We start from the raw sequence: 20,376 nt of genomic DNA, 5'->3' as shown, positions 1-20,376 counted from the left end.
TCCTGATGAGAAGCAGAAGTGATATTCAAAATATTTTTAAAACATTTAAATACATCCTATCAAATGAAATCCATTTATCAAAGAATTGTCTGTACTCCCACGTTCACTGTAGCATTATTCACAACAGCCAAGATATGGAACCAACCTAATTGTCCATTGTAAAATGAGTGGATAAAAAAATGCCACACAAGAGAAAATTTCAAAAAGTTCATGGAAAATGGAATGGAAAATAATTTTTGGTAATTAAAAAAAATCTGCATAAATTAACAAATTCATTTAAATTGCACATATATAATATATGTATTCAATGCGTCAAATCAAGTTAGTAGTTTTTGCACAATAGATTTTCCATGAAGTTTTGAAAATCCTTCATGTATATATGTGTGTATAGAAATGTGTATTATATATAATATATATAACATAAATAAGCATATAAATAAGCAAATCCTGCCATCTGTAACAACGTGTATGAACCCAAGGACATGATCCTAGGTTAAATAAGACAGATGCAGAAAGCCAAATACTGCACAATCTTAGTTAAAGGTATGTAGGATGGAAAGAGTCACTCTTAGAAACAGAGACTGGAATGGTGTTTGCCATAAGCAGAGGGAAGGAGATGTGAGGAGAAATTGGGCAAAGGGACAAACTTCCACTCCTGTAAAATAAGTTATAGAGATCTTATGTACAACGATGTGACTAAAGGTAATTGTTTATGCTATATCATTTAAATTTATCAAGACGGATAGATCATAAGTTCTCACCACATGCACAGTCAACAAAAAAAAAGCTATGTGAAGTGGCAGATATACCAATTAGCATGGTTGTGCTGAATATTTCACAGGAATGTATTATATGTATATAGATACATTAAATCTCTTTTAACTCTAAGCTATTCTTCAGAAAAGTTAGATACAGAAGTCCTATCCGTCAGTGCCAGCCTTGACCTAGTGTCACGGTGGCTTCCTGTTCCCTTTGGTTTCTGTATCACAGGCAGGCTGGAGTTGGGAATGCATTGATGGTAAGGGTGAATTCTGGGAGCCGTTGTTGTTAGAATGGCTGTTGACCAACTGCTAAGGAAACACCTACTAACTGATAGATACAGGCTATCAGTTTTGTCATTAAAAAGCTTAAACAAGAGTTGTGAATCGAGGATTCTTGCCTTCCAAATTGTTTCTTCAGCTATGTCAGTCCTCATGCTGGCAACAAATTTACCTAAAGTACAGACCAAGCTATTTGTACATAGAAGTTATGCCTCTCTATTCACCTATCCCCAGTGCCTAGGACAGTAAACAGAATGTGGTAGGTACTTAATAAGCATTTATGTACTAAATCAGTGTTGCTACTCTCTGCAGGCAATTTCAATTACAAGCATTACAAAGTGAGGCTCCAAAGATTTCCTACGATCTATGTGAATTCCTGGACATGGTGGCTTCTTCATGAGACTGTGGAATTGAATGCTAAACATGCTGGACTTGCTGAGTGAGTACCTAGGTGAGTTCTGAAACATGTTTTGTTGGGATATGGTGTTTTGTTTCATACCTAAAATTTGTCCCCACACTCTGTATAATCGGTCACTCAATGGGCCAGTGCTGTGACATAAAAGGTTAAGCTGCCACCTGCAGTGCTGGCATACCATATGAGTGCCAGTTATGAGTCCCAGCTGCTCTACTTCTGATCCAGCTCCCTGCTAATGCTCCTGGGAAAACAGTGGAAGACGGTCCAAGTCCTTGGGCCCCTCCCACCCATGTGGGAGACCCAGAAGAAGCTCCTATCTCCTGGCTTCAGTCTGTCTCAGCTCTGGCCATTGAAGACATTTAGGGAGTGAATCAGTGGATGGAAGATCGATCGATCTCCCTCTCTTCTCTCTGAAACACTGCCTTTCAAATAAGTTTTCAAAAATATTTATTTATTTACTTGAAAGGCAGAGTTACAGAAAGGCAGAGGCAGAGAGAGAGATAGAGAAAGATCTTCCATCTGCTGGTTCATTTCCTAAATGGACACAACAGCCAGAGCTGAGCCTATCCAAAGCCAGGAGCCTGGAGCTTCTTCTGGGTCAACTACATGGGTGCAGGGGCCCAAGGAATTGGGCCATCTTCCACTGCTTTCCCAGGCACATTAGCAAGGAGCTGGATAGGAAGTAGAGCAGCTGAGACTTGAACCTGAAGCCATATGGGATGCTGGCACTGCAGACTTTACCTGCTATGCCACAGTGCAGCCCCTCAAATACATATTTTTAAAAATCACTCACATGATTAACTTTAGGTGTGACTGAATTAGAATAAAATTTTCAAAAGTAATTTAAAACATGATCTTAAAGTACTTGACAATGGTATTATTTTCCCACTACATATATCATATATAATAATTATAATAGATAATTTATATATATCTTTGTATATATATATATATGATTTGTACTGTATATATGTAAAAGCTATATTGAAGATATAAAATTATAATAATTTCAAGTTTTAAGCAAGGATGAAATGTGGAGGTCATCTCAGTCAACCTCCTCACTTTATGGACATAAAACCAAGGATCCTCATCTCTGCCCAAGGTCACATACTCATTAACAAAACACCTTAGCTGGGACCTAGGACTTCTGGCTCCTGATTTGGAGCTCTTTTTACTACTCCATTACACCTTTCTAAACTTTCACGGCAATTCTCCATTCTACTGAACACTGAACATTGTCCTGAACCAAACACAAGCAAGCAAGGCCAGGTCTTTTCTCATAATGTGAACATTGTGGAGAAAGAGGGAGGTCGGGGTTCCTGGAATCAAAGATAATGGCTACAGGGGATGTTAACAGCATCTGTGCTTCATGAATCACCTTTCTCAATGATCTTACAGCCATGCATTTAATTTTTAAGGAAAAAAGGTGGGATCAAAACAGTAGTCTCCTCTCTTCTCTATTTTGCTTTGTTCAGCTCACTCCAGAGACCACTTTTTTTTTTTTTTTTTTTTTTTACTAGATTACTCAGTTTTAAATCACTTCCTTGATTGGGTTCTTGCCATGTCTTTTATAGCCCAACCACTCTATGATCTCAGATTTTAAATCTTTCTCTAGTTCAGAGCCATATTTCTCACCTGGAGTTTTGTACTGTGGACTCCTGATTAATTGCACTGCAAACGTAGAAAGTATAATTCACAGAACTAATGAAACAGAGTTTGCTTTATATGACAGAAAACCTAAACTGTGGAAACTTCCTGACTTAGAAGGGAGCCTGGGTATTAGTACTGATCCTCAAACCCATCAGTCATTAATAGGTATTGAAACAGAACAGCAAGATTGTTAATTCTGGAATCTGAGAATGGGAATATGTTGCAAATAGGCAACAAATAATTATTGCAGAATGGTTAGGGCAACCATGGGATCTGCAAATTGGTACACGGTCTAGTCATTTCTAGGCTGTTTAGTTCTGTTTCCCCAACCCACCCTTGCCAATAAGAAGTTTTTGAATTTGTGCTGACAAATGCTGTGCAGAAATTATTTTCTGTCAAGGTTGTTAGAACATATATATTTCTCATGCATGATGGAAACCCATATATCCCACCCTCCATGTAATTACAGACCCAGCTCAGACTGGCCCTGCTCTGTCAGCAATGGGCAGTGTGGACTCTCTCTCCCAGTGAAGACCACCATGGGCTGAGCAGGCAGGTGAGTGTGCATGGGAGGAGGAGGCACCCAGGTCCTGCGATGGATCTGACTCCAGGCAGGCAGAGGATTCCTAGGCTGAAATGTGCAAGATCCTACAAGCTGCACATTTCAGGGTCAACTATCTCTGCCTGGATCTCACTACATCCACAGAGGCTCAAATCACCATGGACAAGAAACACTGGGGTGGAGGCGCCACTACCTAGGGCATGCTTCATTGTTGGCAGAGATCTAACACAGGTGGGCTGCCTCTTGTCAACAGATACAGCAGAGCCCAAACTGCAAGTCACATCACCTGGGCAGGAGCAGAGGAGGAAGCATTCAGCCATAAATAACTCCTGGAACCAAGGAAACCAGAACCTGATTGTCATGACTCCTGGAGAAGCGAGGGGTCCACTGACCAGAAAGAGCTGGTGGTACAGCCTCCCTGGTGAGAACATGCCTCTCCATGGCTTCCACGTTTTGGCTGGTCCTCTCCTCCGCATAAAACCTGCCCAGACCTCAGATGGGGGAGAGAGTGAAGCCTTGCCTCGTGTCTCCTTGCAAGACAGCTTTCTTTTCTCAAAATCTGGTGATATGGTATTGATGGCCATGTGTACTGGGAAGCAGCTGGCACTTGCTAAATAAAACCACTATCCTGAAGATGTGTTTCTCACCTGTGGCTCATCCAGGTCCCTTTGGTATTCTCCCTTTTCTCTCTCAAGCCACTGCCTTATTATTTTTTGAACTATTGGTTTGGGGTACACTTACAGTATTTTAGAATTGTCGGGGACCTTACAGGTCACCTAGTCTGTCTCCTCCTCAGCACCAAGTCTCAGCTGTTGAGAAGAGAAAGCTGGAAAACTGAAAGCTACTTAGCAAAGGTTTTAGGGAAGGATATTGAAATCTGTGTGTGACAGGAAGCTTAGGAATTCTAGTAAACTGTAAGCGTTCGCTAAACTCTGTTTTTCTACAACTGACATTGTTTTCCAAATGACTGCTTAGAATTGGTTTGTATGAAGAACATAATTTGTGGCTCTTATGGATTTTAATGGCAAGTACTTTTTATTTGATTAGAAACACTCTATTAACCAGATACATTAGGAAATGTTGAGCAAAACATCTAAAGTGTAAAATTGTTGTTACTTTTGAAGAACATGGGAAACATTTTCGTGTGTCATAGAAATCTCTTCATTAGGAGGCGATTTTGCATGCACACGAGCTTACACAGTTATTACAATTTATGTAGATAGCTTACTACCAGTCTTAAGTGCTTTAGATTAGTACATCATCGTGTCTCTGAAATAACCCTTTATCATAGATACTATTAGCATGCTTATTTTATAGATAACCACATTTATGTTTAAGAAATTGTTGCCCTTGTGGTACAACCAGAAAGTGAATTCAAGCAATCTGACCACAGAGCCCTGATTCTCAAACCCCTTGTTTGGCGGGGTGGGGGAACATTTTCTCCACCAAGGGCTATCTGCGTATTTTTAACATCATTCATGGGCCATATAAAACGATCAACTTAAAAACCAGCCTGCTATAACCGTGGATGTACCGAACTTTGAGGCCCACCTGCAGCACCTTGGCAGGGCCAGACAAGGTGATCTCATGGCCCTTACACAGCCCAGGGGTTGGCCGTCCCCCACCCCTGCAGGGGGTGAATGTTCAAGTTCAGTAGACTTCATTCATTCATTTCTCCCAGTTCTGGGTTCATGTCCATTTCTAATCTTTTGAAAAGAGAAACCTTGCCTTTCACCTGAGAATCAGAGAGCCTTGGGAAGCTGTCAGGCCTCTGCTGTGTCTGGCAAACACATCCCAGGCCCACCTGGGCCAACCTCCTGAAGCCTCAGCCTCTGTACCTTTCCCCAGACCTCAGCCCAGGGCCACTACCCTGCCTGTGCTTCAGGAGGGGGCACCTGCAGAATGGTCTTTGCTTTGAAATGGGTTTGCATTGAACCATCTGGTTCAATGACTGAGTTTTCACATCTGTAGGAAATGTCCTTAAGCTTTTTAATGGCATCCTGTCTTCAGCTTGCACTGTCACAGGGCCCTGTTCTCATCTGCTTGCTCGGTTTTCTTGAGTTTTCATAATGTTTCACTTTGGGCTTTGCCCTTTTCCTCTCTCTCTCACTATAATGTGATCTGGAGGCTCCTGCAGCCTGTTTCCCAGCTGCCCAGATTTAGTTAGAGAGCCCTTCCTGTTACAGTGGAGATGTTTTATTTCGATGCCTCTCATAAAATGAACACAGCTAACAAGATGTGCCTTCGATAAACCACCTTCCAGAGAGGATGTTTCTTAGCGACAGCCTGCACTTCCCTCTAATTCTACCAAAAGAACACAAGCAGAAGGAGAAAGCACATATTTAAATGTGCTGCAGGGAGATGGATGGGAACAGGAAACGGGGAAGAAGGCATGGAGGAACGTGATGGCCAGAATGATTCCCTTGGCTTCTATTAGCTGAGAGAGCCGTGATTACCTAGGGTACACTGTCATGACCTCACACATGGAGCACAGATCCACAGTGACACGGAGATGGTGACAAAAGGCAGCTGAAGTGCTTCAGAGCTGGTTGATAAGAAAGGCCACAGATCTTCGCAGCATATGAAATACACATCAAGCACACATCTGGATGGAGCCAATCCTCATTTGGACGAGGGATTATGCTCAGAAACAATCGGTTGTCTTTATCTTTTTATTAGCAAGGCATAAGAACAGAAAGTCTACAGTGGGTGGCAACTTGTTGTACACGAGGTTTATTCTTTCCATGTGACTCCGCTCAGGATATTGAACTTGACTGCAATAATTCTTATCATAAGGCACAAACGTGACAGCTTCAAGCTTTGCAGAAGTTTGTAAAAAGCCTTTATTAAGACACAGGAGTTTAAAAAAAAAAAAAAAAGAAATCTCTTCTGCATTTTCTTACCAAGCACTAGGGCAACTTCAGTCCTGAGCCAGTCCAATCTGTCTCACCAAGCTTTGTGGCACACTGGTCTTCCTATGGGCTCCTATGATGGGGGAGTGTTTATGGGGGCATGAGGGAGAGATGGCTGCTAAGTTGCTTATGACTCCATGTGTGTCCAAATCTACATTCTTACGACTCCTGTGGGTCTGTAATATTAGATCCACATTTGCTGTGCCGCACACAAGATGGCAACTCTAAATTAAACTATTGCTTGCTATTCACAAAGGCAGTTATGGTGTATTTCCAGGAAAATATGTTATGTAACACGAAGCACCTACTATGTCCTATAAACAGAACAGAAATTCAAACCATGGGGGAGAATCAGCAAGTCCCAGAAATCTACACAGCAACCCAAGAATGCATTGTGCTAGTCTGCTACCTTGCTGAGGTCATTTGCATTTTCTTGCTATGTAGTTTCACTCTGCTATCATGAAGCAATTGTGTGGTGCAGCTGGTTCTGAAATAGGAATTTATCTGACAAAAAGTTTAAGAAGGAGTCAAGTTCATTCCCGACTCTGCTCAGAGAAAGGAATACACGAGTTTTGTTTTGGTAAAAGGATATCCATCTGTTCTAATCCTATATGCAAAGTAGGTATTCCATAAAACAAAGGGAAAAAAATAAAAGAGCATTTTGCATGCACATGACTATCTGCAGGTTAAAATTTCTCTTATTGAGTGCCCTAGGAAATACAGCAAAGGGACCCGGGTAATTACTGTAATGGATAACAATGAGGTTCCAATAGGTCCAGGCGAAAATGCTTAACAAAGCAACTATTATTTTCATCTGATTGCCGCATTCTCTTATCAGGTGCTTCCTGTAGGTCATTTAAGTGGATCATTCAACCATCCATGTGTTTAGATTATTAGATGTAGCTTGGGGGTATTTATTTCAATCGGCTATACCGCAGAGATGTCTATCCTGGATGAGGCTTCCAAACTGTCAGTTCAAGATATTCTTATCAATGTGCCCATCAGAAATGAAAACAAACCACCATTTAACTGATATTTCCGCTTCTGAACCGGCAGTGTTGAGCTGACCCCTGGTACATCTTGACAAGAAGGATGGATTAGCTCTCAGGTAGCTCAGCTCTGAAGATTTCCTCTCTGGTTCAGGCCCCTGTGGCATTTCTCTGGCTTGAGTCACTCTGCACATCGAGGCACTAATCCCCTCTAAGGCAGATCCATTTAATCTTTTCAAGCCAGAGTCCTTAGTTTTTTATCTTCTGGAAGACAGACAGAGGGGGCAGGCTCCTCGTACTCCTCGCGATTAAACTAAACACCCCGCCACTTCCACCCTTCTGTTCCTGTCAACGGGGCCCGTGCAGGTTATTTACCTTGGGCTAAGATTCTCAGAGCATAGCAGCAGTCATGCTCAGTGAGTCGAAAAGGCAATGGTCAGAAAACCACAGGTTTCCGCTGCTCAAGCTCAGAAAACATGGAGCTTCAAATTCTTCCTGAAAGTCACGTCTCATAATTATCTCTCTGCACAAACAACTCTCTGGCATAAAGGCGCTGGCTGTTTGGTTTAAACTTGCAATTTGAATCTGTAGACTCACTGCCATTGGCAAAAGGCATCCAATCTCACTCTCACCAGTCTTAGGGCATTTATTTTCTGTTGGGAGCATTTAGGTGTGGCCATCTGTGATCACACAATGCCAAGGTGCTGTGGTCCAGTTACAACTGACCAAGCAACCATCACACCCAAATATTAAAGTGATCAGTCAGAGATGGCAGCTCCATCTCTAGGAGAAACGCAACCCGCAGGGGTAACAAAGGAAATCTAGACGCTTTGCTGAAGGTTAAATAAAATCAAAAACTTGTAGGTCATTCAAAAGCCAACCAATGTCACTGTAAAACCTGCAAGGGAAGGTGCAAAATGAGGAACTGCTTTAGGGTCATGTGTGGCAAAAAGGGAAATAAATAGGATGAAGGGAATTCCCAAATTGTAACATGACCCAGATCCTTCAACAAAGCTACTGCTCCACAAAGTCATTGCCAAATGCTATTTTAATCCAAGCCAGCCTTCATTGGAGTTCTATCCTTAGAGCATAGTTTTTTTTTTTTTTTTTCCCCTCAAACCAATAACACTGCAACAGAGAACCAGCAAGAAGCACAGAGTAACTCCTAGAGGGAGGCTATGGGGGGAAAAGCCACTATAATCCAAAAGTTGTACTTTCGAAATTTATATTGATTAAATAAAAGTTAAGAAAAAGAAGCACAGAATAATGTTGGCATCATTTAACAGGATTGCTTACTGCACAAACAGTAAACTGTTATGTGATTCTGTTGACACTGGTAGCCACTTTGTCTAAAAAGACAGCATACATACTCTCGGTAGGTCCTTATAAACACATCCTTTTGCCACTGAAAAGGGGAAAATTCATTTCATTTACCTCTGTGATTTTATGGACTACATCTTTTCCCCTCAAAAAGTTTACTCAATGTAGCACTCTAAGGTCTCCGATCATATTTGAAAGATACCTTAATATGCATGCTGTGAGAGCAAGGGATGTAGAGAACCATGCTGCTGTGGAAAGAGGAATGGCTAGATGGAAAAGAATGAACAGGCTCACATAGCATGTTCAACTCACTGGAGAACTAGCAGACATTTTATCTCGAACACTGAACATATTCCAAACCTCATGCTTCCTAGCTATTCCCACTACAGGAAAATATAAACAGAATACTTATCACACTACTCACGGGCACCTAAAGCCACATATGGCTAATGCCATAGGAAGAGTTTATTCAGTAAATCAAAGCCAAAGCCACTGCCTGAACCATGGCCTTGAGTAACTCTGAGAAAGAGTAAGCTAACTCAACTCCACAAGTACATGCACATCTGTAAGGCTTCAACTCCACTGGGCCACGGAGTGCCCAGATCTTCGGTTAGACAGTATTTCAGGTGTGTCTGTGGGGATGTTTTTGGATGAGCTTAAAATTTAAGTAGAATGTTTATGGAGCTTTTTTAACCAGTTGAAGACCTAACTAGAACAAAAGGCTTATGCAGAATAAGAAAAAATTCTCTGCTCAAACAGCCTTACCCTAAGGTATCAGATCCACCCGGTTCCATGGCGGTCTGTCACCACGCAGATACGAAATGGGACATTGGCTGTGTAAACTGCAAACTTGCCAGGTTTCATAATTGCGTCAATTTCATATAATAAATATCTCCAAACATCTCTCCGGCATCTCTTCCTCTCTCTTTGTTCCTCCTTCTCCCACACCCTCTCACTCTGTGTCCTACTGGTTCTGCTTCTTGGGAGAATCTCAGATGTTATTGTTGGAAAATTGGAAAGACACTGCACTCTCAGGGCTGATAACTCCTTTAACCTCACACACTATTCTTACTCAACTGGTAAATGCCTATACGACGATATAAATGCAAATGATGCCCACGTATCAGATAACTTATTTTACATTACAGCTAGCCACTGTCTTCATTCAGTAGCTCTTTAAGTTCAACGGATGTGGAACCCTGTTAGCAACAATCATACTCCAGTGGAAACTCACAGTCCCGACTAGGAATGTTAAAACATGACCCCAATAATATAGAACAGTCACATCTCAAAGGTATGCTTCAGAAAAATCTAGTGGTATAGAAGGGTGTTCAGAAACCCGGTCCCTTAAAGATCTTGCTCCTGAATTTGTTATTCAGTTTCCTCCCACTTAGGAAGAGATAAGGCATTGTGAAGACAAATGGTTGGTAGATGTTTACTGAGGAGCATAGCTTTTGCATCACTGAAGCTGGCACTAGGTTGTCTTGTATGACAGGACTTCAAAAAGTTCTTGGTAGATGCGTGAACCTAAATAGATTTTCAAACATTCTGTTGTATCAAAATAAACATTGTTTAAACATTTTTCCCTACAAACTTTTTGATACATTACAGTCCCTGCACTGTATCTATCACATACAGGCTACTCAGTACCCATACTAGAAAATTCACGCACTATGTCTGTGGCCTGTACATGTAACCAGGTATAAAGCAACGTACATAAACAATTCTAACTACTTATATTAAATGTAAACCTGGGAAACTGATGGTTCAGGGCTGCACTGGTGGGTCCCGCGAGCTCATGTCTAAAGGTACACATGGCCGTGTTCCTTATCTCAACTTCTGTGGCAGAGCAGGAAGATCCGGTCAGGCTAGATGCCATCTCACCTGCTGTGGCCCTCAAGAACCACCATGATGAAACAGAGAAACGATGATTGCCATGGCTTTCCTGACAAGCCTTGGTGCCCTACACTGGAGACCTGCGACCCCTCTGAGGTTCTGCCACACCAGCATCCTTTCCACGGAGCCTCATTAGAAACCCCAAGATGCTCTTACTCAGAAATTGGTCATTCTTGAGTCTACTACCCTCTCATCTGTTGACAGATTAATATTCTCTTCTCTTCACCCAAAAACCTTATCCTTGTCATTTTGACTTGGCATTAGGGACAGACACCAAGTTTTGCTAACAGTAATAATGGTTTATTTTAATATACTCGTCATTTGAACCAGTATTAACCATGTAGATTTATTTGAAAATACAATATTTAGCATGTGCTTGCTTTCAAGGGTATCCAAACACATGACTGCAGAAAAGTTAAGTCCAGCCTAGGTGTTTCCTCCACCCTGTCATCTACTAGATAAAAAGCAACAAACACCCTTGAAATTATTAAAAAAAAAAAAAAAAAAACTTGAGACATTGTGCTTTTTTCAGGGTATTTCACATGGAATTTTCCAAGAAAGACACCTACCTCAAGAGCATACCTAGGAGGGTACTTCCAACAGTTCATGAAGAAATGAAATTGAAAAATGTTTATTTTGATGTAAAAAACTTTTGAAGCCCATGCAGTTTTTTTTTTTCATGAACTTTTTGAAGAACCCTTGTATGCATGGATTTCAATTTTCCTTTGCACCAAAACAACCTTATCTTGTAACTCCATTTTCTACTGACTTTTTCATGTCCCCTCATTTAGCCTCCGTCTCCTGTTTTTCAGGACCCAAGCAAAATCAATACACTTAGCTCAAGCAAGCAGAGGAACAAAGAAGGGATTAATATTTACTGAGCACCTACAGTATGCTAGGAAAGATTCCAATATAAGTTGGGTTTTCATCTAGTCTTCACAGAAATTCAGAGTGGGAATCATTTTTGGTATCTACAGTCAGAGAAATGAGGCAGTGAAGTGGCTGCCCCAGGGTTTCAAGGCTAATAAAGAACAGCACCAAGAGCTGGCACTGTGGTGTAGTGGGCTAAGCCTCTGCCTGCGGTGCCAGCACCCCATATGGGCACCAGTTCTAGTCCCAGCTGCTCCTCTTCTGATCCAGCTCTCTGCCTTTTGCCTGGGAAAGCAAAGACATCCTAAGTGCTTGGGCCACCGGAAGAAGCTCATGGCTCAGCTCCAGCCATTGTGGCTATTTGGGCAGTGAACCACAGGATAAAAGACCTTTCTCTTTATCTTTCCCTTTCGGAAACTCTGCCTCTCAAATAAATAAATGAAATCTTAAAAAAAAAATCAAAACTTGCCCTTCTTCCACCCTTTTTCACCCTTCTGAACCTTGCAGCTCAGGCAGCCACTTGGAAATGGTGACAGCAGCATCTCAGGAACACAGCAAAGGCTGGGGAGATTTGAAATGACTCCTGTTTGATCCCAGCCCCCGGCTCCTCAGGAGTCTGCCTGCCTGCCTTCTCCACGTGGAAGACACAGCTCTAATACATGCTCCTTGCCACATCACCATGGCCTCTGAAGGTTTATTCAATGCCTTTCAGGGCTGCAAAATTCTGGGAGAACTTTAAGGATTCTGAAACTGATAGTTTCATCCAAGTGAAACATAATCTTAAGTCCTAAAAGGATACTCTAAACTACTTCCTTAAGTAATTTCTCTTTAAAAAACAGGCCTGATGCTATGGCGTAGCAGGTAAAGCTGCCGCCTGCAGTGCCGGCAACCCACATGGGCACCTGTTTGAGTCTCGGCTGCTCCACTTCTGATCCAGCTCTCTGCTACGGCCTGGGAAAGCAGAAGAAGGTCCAAGTACTTGGGGTCCATGTACCCACGTGGGAGACCCGGAAGAAGCTCCTGGCTCCTGGCTTTGGATTGGCTCAGCTCTGACCATTGCAGCCATCCGGGGAGTGAACCAGCGGATGGAAGACCACTCTCTTTGTCTCTCCCTCTGCCTGCCTCTCCTTTTCTCTCTGTGTTACTCGTACTTTCAAATAAACAAACACATCTTTAAAACAACAAGAAAACATTATATATCATTAAGTGTATGCATTTATAGAACTCACAGTGATACAGTATTTAAAATTACTCCCTTCAAAACATGCTTGTCTACTTTCTACACTTTCCACCCATCTCCTTTTGTTCTCGAGGATCCCACCTTCTGCTAACTACTGCGACTGAATGAATGGCGGTGGCCTTCTTTCTTGGAACCTGTGAGTGTGTGGATATCATGACAGGCACTGAGGATGCTACAGAGAAGTTACCTAGAATGCAGAGCCCGTCTGTGCAGTTCTCCGACTCCTGGCTCAGACCTTCGCAGAATTTGCCCCCATTCCTCGGGGGTGGTGCTGTGCACTCCCGGATGCGCAAGTGCTCACACTCTGGGCTGCAGACCGACCATTCGCTCCACAGTTCCCAGCTCCCATCCACTTCAAAGGGAAACAAAAAGCCATCATTAGAATGGATGTGGCAGCAGCTGAGAGACTTACCCCAGGACAGCTGTTTTTCTTAGAGCTGATTTTAAAGAAATCACCCCAAATCAAAAACAAAATAATAAATCCATTTATTTTCTCTCTATGGTTTCTTTCCTAAAGAGATAGGCTAACAGCAATGGTGGTGTAATTTTCTTGCTATCTGAGGAGGAGACCATTACTGAATATAGGCAAGCATTTGAATCACCAGTACCTGAGGCTGGCTAATAATGTCATTATCAGTTCTTTCCCAGTCTTTCCTGCCCATGCATCTTAGAGGGACAGTTGAACAGTGTGCAGTGCCCACTGGTAACCAGCCACTTTCTTGTGGGTGACAGTTTAGAGCAAAAAGTAAAATGGACCATATTTAAGCCCTAAAAGTGCCTGAACAATATAAATTTAAACCCAAATGTATCAATAATATTAAACTAAAAGAGGTCAGTCAAACCCCAAGACACCAGGACTTACATAAATAGAATTTCTTGGATCATGGATTCCTGCTCTATGTAGAAATGAACAAACGATTTAATTCTAGTAAAAACTAACCCCAGAGAGTATGCCAGATGTTTGAGGCAATTGTCCCATGACCTCCTAGGAATAGTTCAACCACGCTTATATGGGTCAAGATATTGCGATTTTTAAACTAAAGCATTAGTCAAGAGTTGGATAAAAAAATCGAATGTGATATAAAATGTCAGAGACTGTATCATGGATCTATCAATTTATTGACTGAGCAAACTGGGCAAATCAGTGAGTCCCATTTTATCATTTCCGTTGACTGGGGAAAATCAAACTCACAACACAGAGTTCAGTGTTACACTTTTAAAAGCAACTTGCACAGTACTTGGCACATAGTAAGCACTCAATAAAAGTTATTGAATCTGAGTCCAAAATGAAACTCCAAGACTATGCAGCTGGAGAGCACTTTCATGTTAGCTCTGAGTGGAACTAAATTTGAAATAAGCCATGAGGCTCTTGTCCAGTGTTCTTGGAGTTACTTTTCCATACTGCATGTGAGATCCAGGGCCAATTTTTTTTCTCAGTAGGAGGATATGCTTTCCATAGAGAAAGTCATCTTCCACCCCATTGATTTCTCTTTGAATAAAGTGGGTTATAGCCAGCAAGAGAGGAACAAAAGAACTTATAGAAGCCATATTTGGTGTATAAGGTTTCTCTGTTTAGAAAGGAAGGAAAATGCAGCCCAAATGTAAACTGCAGATGCTGTGACAATGTGCAATCTCTGCCAGCTGTATAGTAAACAAACACACAGCGAGAACTGACAAGCTTAGATGACTGGCTTCTGGGGGTAACAGGTCAGGTGTGGGTACCTGCTCTTTTGTGCAACTCACCCAAACCCTGCTGACTATTATACAAATGCATGCATGCCACCAAAATGGGAGAACCCAAGGACAGAAGGGGAATGGCTCAGCCCCACCCAACACACACAGGATTATAGTACTTCTAAGAATTTGGCTTACTGATGGTGAATATTTGGTGCCATTGGAGTAGAAAAAAAAAGTCCCCAAACCCTGCATAGAGGTACCTCATCCATGTTCTTGTTGACAAAATGAGTTCCACATCAGCACCTTGGACAGAGGCTCTGCCCTAGAGATTGACTTGGGAAAGGAAGGTGCTACTGATTGCCTCCCACCAGCTTGCTAGTGTTGCTGGATCAGAAGGGAAAAGGGAATCTGTATATATCTCACCAGGACAAAGGGAGGTGCAGGTTATTTTCTGCACTGACATTCCCTCACAAAAGGCCCCACCATTGAGAGGAGCCGGGTTGGTGCAGGTCCGGGAGCGTTTCTGCCATCCTCTCCCACAGCGGACATTGCAGGCTGACCACTCTGTCCAGGAAGACCAGCCTCCATTCACTGAGAGACAAAGATGGGGAGGGGGAGAAAACAAGGAGAGAGGTTTTTACTGATTGCCTACTATGTGCAAGCCACTGTGCCAGGTGTTGTGAGTTGGGCATCTGGAGACCAAGAGACTGCAGAGCCCAACGAGGCAAAGGTAGGGCTTACCTCATCTGCCTCTCAGTCCACTCATCCACAGTAAGAGGGACACACAGAGAATGGGCTTTGCAGTGTAGTTAGGAAAAATAGAAAGGACTTATCATCAGATCTCTAAAACACTGGAAAATTCAGCGTATATGAAGAAAATATCAGCATTTGAATTTCTACAACTTCAAAAATAAATCCCAGGGCTTTTCTATTGTGGCAGGAGATGCCTTTACTTAAATAGCCAGGAACTTCTCTTATACAATACCTGAGATATTCAGCAAATAGTAATATTTGTTTCTGGTGAATTTCATATGCCAAGAGCTGAAGCATCTGACAGCAGGTCTGGGAAGGCTGAGAGTGGATGCTGGCTTTGTTGAGGGGTGGGAAGCAGAAGTTACTCACCTCAACTCTTCAAATATAAACACAATGGAGGAAAATAAACAGCCTTTTTAAAATCATTTTTCAGAGAAACTGGAAATGTCACTGACTATCTCACGGAAGTCTAATATTGGATGCAACAGCGAATACCTTCATAGCAATGGGATGTGTTCTTGCCTGCCAGCTGGGGGAGGCAGGCAGCAGATGACCCCTGGGGTCCTTGCAGGTCTAAGCATTGAAGGTTTTGATAAAGCACACCTCCCTTGACTTCCCTGCTATCTGCCCTCCCCTTCCATTCCTGGCCTTTGGGCTGGTCTTACCATAGACCACCACAGTGGCGGACAGACTCCTCCTCTTGGCCACAATGTTGGCTGCCATGCAGGTGTAATTCCCAGAGTCCGAGAGCCGTGCCTGCCTGATGATGAGGTTATGGTCAGCCCTGGTGTCAATGTTCTCATCTTGTTCAGAGTCAATGGGCTCCTCATTTTTCAGCCACTCCACCTATAGGAAGAGAGCCACGTGGATATGCCTTGAAACAACATAAGAACGTCTACCTGGACTTGGAAGTGTGCAAGAGGGATGAATCGCAAACACAGAGGGACAGGAACAATTTTTCCTTTATTTCATAGCCTTTCCTCCCTTTTATTGAGTGAATGTGGTAATACTCAGGAAATTGGTACTTAACAATCTGGAAGCAGGAAAAGAACCCAAGCATTCTATTGACTTTGACCTATTTTCTAAAAATGCACTGGGACAGAGAAAAGAGGTGACTGCAATTAGGTCATTTCATTAGAACGCTGATGATGATGATATTTCAGTAGCTGTTCTAAAACAGAGCTCAGAAAATCAACACCTACATGCTGAACTTGTACTTTGTAGGGAGAGGATATATTATTTGATAAGGTTTCTAGTCCATATGTTTGCATTTAAGCAAGTTTTTAAAGGTGTGAGAACTTATAACTTCCATAGAGATTTCAGAAATGATAGGCACATCCATCAAAGGCCTATGCTCTCTAGATTTGCAGGGATGTTTCTGTGGCAATCAGCTATGCTGCTCCTCCAATGATTCACCTAAGCTCTGAGTTAGGTACCTGACAAATTCAAGGCCATGCCTGTCTTCAGAAGGAGCGCATCACCATCCTTTGAGTGAGGGCTATTCTCATCTCTTTCATTTTCTCCTGGGCTTGTTCCTAGAGAAGTGACTTTCTTTCCACCAGAATCCTATCCTTAATGCAAAGTTCTCTACCTTGAAATCACAAATTAGACTCAGATGCAAGTGTCTCCACCCGTGTGGAGATGGTGCCATCCCCTGCTCCCCTCCCCACCTCCCCAGTCTATCATGCACCCCAGTGTCCCTGGATCTGTCTTCTGCTTCCCCGTCGAAAAACATTCCCATTCTCTAGTGCCATCTTGGTCGCATGAGACACATCAGTTGTTTGACAATAACCATTTAGCCCTAGTTACCAGCATATGTAAAATAGTAATTTAACAGACACATAAAACCCTGAATTTATCACAGACAACACCGGCAGTGACGATTCCGCAGAGACATAACACAGAATCATAGGCATTGGGGGGTATTTTGTCACACTCTGCTCACCATCTGCATAGCTAATTGAAAGTTGGTTTTAGAATAAGATGCCTCATTTCATTTTGTGTTTAAATCTAAAGAATTCTAATTTATCACCAATAAATAAGAGGCATCTGTTATATAGCAACTTAGCAATTATTTGTTGGTCCCTATAAAAAGGAATTTATTTACCCAAAGGAAATCTATAATGTTCTTTCAATACCTACCCCAAGCGCCATGCCATTAATGAGAGTTTAGATGTAATGAATACAAATTTTTCCCCAGAAGAGGTCAATTTGAGAAAATAAAATGGCAATCACATAGCCTGTTGAGAATGCCTGAGAAGTTCAGTAAAACATAAAAAGATGTGAAAGTGCAGGGGTACAGGGTCTTAAGACGCCAGTCTCATGATCAACTCCAGGAGGTCCGAAGGGCATCACTATGGACCAGTTTCACCTGTAGGCACTAATGATGACGCAGATCCAATCAGCAGGCTCTGTTTACCAAAGCAGGCAATGGAACTGATCTTTTTTAAAGACTGATTTGTTTATTTGAAAGGCAGACAGAGGAGAGACAGAGTGTGTGCATCCACTTTCAGGTTCACTCCCCAAATGCCCACATCTTTGGCTGGGCCAGGTGGAAGCCAGGTCATGAAATCATCTCAGGTCTCCTGTGTAGGGGACGTGGACTCATGTGCTAGTACTCATGTTCCATCATGTGCTGCCTTCTCAAGCTCATTAGCAGAAAGCTGGATCTGAAGTGGAGCAGCCAGCACTCAAACGAGATGCTCCAGATATGGGATGCAGGTATACTATATACTACAACACCTGCCCTAGAACTGATTTTATAACATACCTGAATAATAGCTTGGAACACAGTGTCTTCAATTCTCCACTAAGAGTATACATTTCAGAGTCATTCATTAATTATTTAGAGACTGAAGCTAAGGGAATCCCAGCACCTGGAAATCCAAGAAAGCTTTCCTAAAGGAATTTTGGCCAAGTGGAAATTAAGACTATAGTCACCAAGTGGAGATTTGGTTTCAAATGGCAAACTACCCACACATACAATATAGACTAGGCCAACAATCTGGGAAGATATTTGCCATTGATCCAATACCTAATAGTTTAATAATATAAATGATGAGTAAAAATAATATAAATAGTTCAAGTTCTCATAAAAGTTGATGATAAAAATCCATTCCTAAGTATGGCATAAAGATGAACATATAGTTGATTGGAAACAAAAACAAACTCAGGCAGGCATTATGGAATAGCATGTTAAGTTGCTGCTTGGGACACACACATCCCATGTCAGAATGTCTGGTTCTGATCCCTGATATTCCGAGTTTCTGATCCAGCTTCCTGCTAATGTCTCTGAGAGGCACCTATGACGGCCCGAGTGTTTGGATTCCTTCCACCCATGTGTGAGACCTTGAATGAGTTCCTAGTTCCTAGCTTTGGTCTGGACCGGCCCCGGATGCTGCAGTCATTTGGGTTGTGAACTAGTGAATGGAAGATCTCTATTTCCTTCTCACTGTGTTACTCCATCTTCCAAGTGAATAAACCTTAAAAAACAACAACCAAACAACCACATGAAAACTAAGCAATTAAATCAATATTCTATACCCCTAATATTAAAAATGTTACATCACAATATAAAGAGATTTTTCCTATCAGAATATCAGAGATTAAAGCCTCTCTCTCTCTCACTTTGTTTAATGGTTTCTTTCCTTTGGTTTTGCTGACAGTGCAAACCATACTTCAATTCGCCAGCTACCACTCTGTCACCTCCTTTTCGGAACTTTTACACTAAGTAGCCTCTTACCTAAGAGGTCTGTCTGCTACTTCCATTCCTGCTGCTATGGTTTATTCTTCACAATGACCTAAAATCCACTTCACCCCAACGCTAACACAGTGCTTCTGTGGCCTCTCTCCTTATCAGTAATCCCTTCTCAGTCTACTCAGTCCTGCGGGACTCCTTCCTGTTCCAGAAAGCTCAAAGCAAGTTCCAACCTCAGGACAGTAATACCTGCTGATCCCTCTTCCCACAGGTATCCCATGGCTCATCTGTACTTTGCAGCCAAGTGTCAGATCGGATCTCATCAGAGAGGCCTGGCCTAGTAACACTTTCTAAAGTAGTAAGCCTCCTGCTTTTCTCCCACTCTGCTTTAATTTTCTTCTTAGCTCTTATCTCAATTTGATAGTCTTGCAGATGCAAGAGTACCTCAAAAATCTACAAAAATGTGATTGAAAGGCAATTTCATTTTGGAGTAAAAAAGTTACAAATCTATGCCTAGTTTTTGTCATAATAGGCATTTCCATGAACTTTATGAAGCCCACTTGTAGAAACGTTATTGATTTTTGTCACTATAAATAATCCCAGGAACTTTGAAAAATAAAGTGTTAGGGATACAAGTGAGCATTTAACCACAATATTATCTTTGGTACCAAAAATAAAAGAAAGAGCAAGTGCAGTAGATGTTTGACTTGGTGGTCAATATGCCCACATCCTACAGCGCCTGGGCTTGGTTCCTGGTTCTGTCTTCTGAGTCCAGCTTCTGGCTAATGTAGACTCTGGGAGATATGGGTTGTGTTTCAGGCTGCTGGCCTCATCGCTGCAGGCATGTAGGGAATGAAACAGGGACTGGGGGAGTGTGCGAGCTCTGCCTGCCTCTTAAAGAAAAATAAAAAATTAAATTCAAAAATTAAAAAGAAAAAGCATGTCAAAGCAATATGCAAATAATACAGCTGTGTTTAATAAATTGTGATTCAACAACATGAGCTAATATCCTATAGGCATGAGAAGCTATAATTTCAACTAGTAAAAACATTAGATCCTCAGAAAACATGAAAGAATCAAAATACAAAATTGTATATTTAGTGTTTTCACAAATTTTTAAAGCAGAAAAAAATCATAAATATATATTTGTGATATATATATATTCATATCACACACCCACACACACATATAAATATATTTACCAAAAATATAAGTAGGAAATGCAAGATGTTCATAGGGTTCTTAAGTAGGGGCAACTGCTCTGTTCTTCCTGGTAGCTAATTTTGCACATTTAAGGAAAAGTTTTATTAATCTGAAAAATATCACTTTTGGTTGGAAGCAATGAAAAATTTTTT

At 41.8% G+C, this 20,376-nt stretch overlaps 1 protein-coding gene across 9 annotated transcripts in view; it reads right to left on the bottom strand.

The window, feature by feature from the left end:
- The window catches only part of UNC5D (unc-5 netrin receptor D), a 582,366-nt gene that overhangs the window by 104,669 nt on the left and 457,321 nt on the right, over positions 1 to 20,376 (bottom strand). For 5 of the 9 annotated variants that reach the window (XM_002709540.6, XM_051833981.3, XM_089327353.1 and 2 more), the window contains exons 5-7: positions 15,990 to 16,170; positions 14,995 to 15,162; positions 13,082 to 13,246 (exon numbers count right to left, since the gene is read on the bottom strand). In XM_002709540.6, the coding sequence (XP_002709586.1) occupies positions 13,082 to 13,246; positions 14,995 to 15,162; positions 15,990 to 16,170 (514 nt within the window). The remainder of the gene's footprint in view (positions 1 to 13,081; positions 13,247 to 14,994; positions 15,163 to 15,989; positions 16,171 to 20,376) is intronic. The other 4 variants (XM_051833985.3, XM_051833998.3, XM_051833990.3 and 1 more) reach the window with 1 other exon arrangement.

This window comes from Oryctolagus cuniculus, chromosome 2 (assembly GCF_051225735.1).
Source record: "Oryctolagus cuniculus isolate XC-2025 breed Fujian yellow rabbit chromosome 2, ASM5122573v1, whole genome shotgun sequence".
Lineage (NCBI taxonomy): Eukaryota > Metazoa > Chordata > Mammalia > Lagomorpha > Leporidae > Oryctolagus > Oryctolagus cuniculus.
This window is presented reverse-complemented; position numbering and strand designations above follow the sequence as displayed.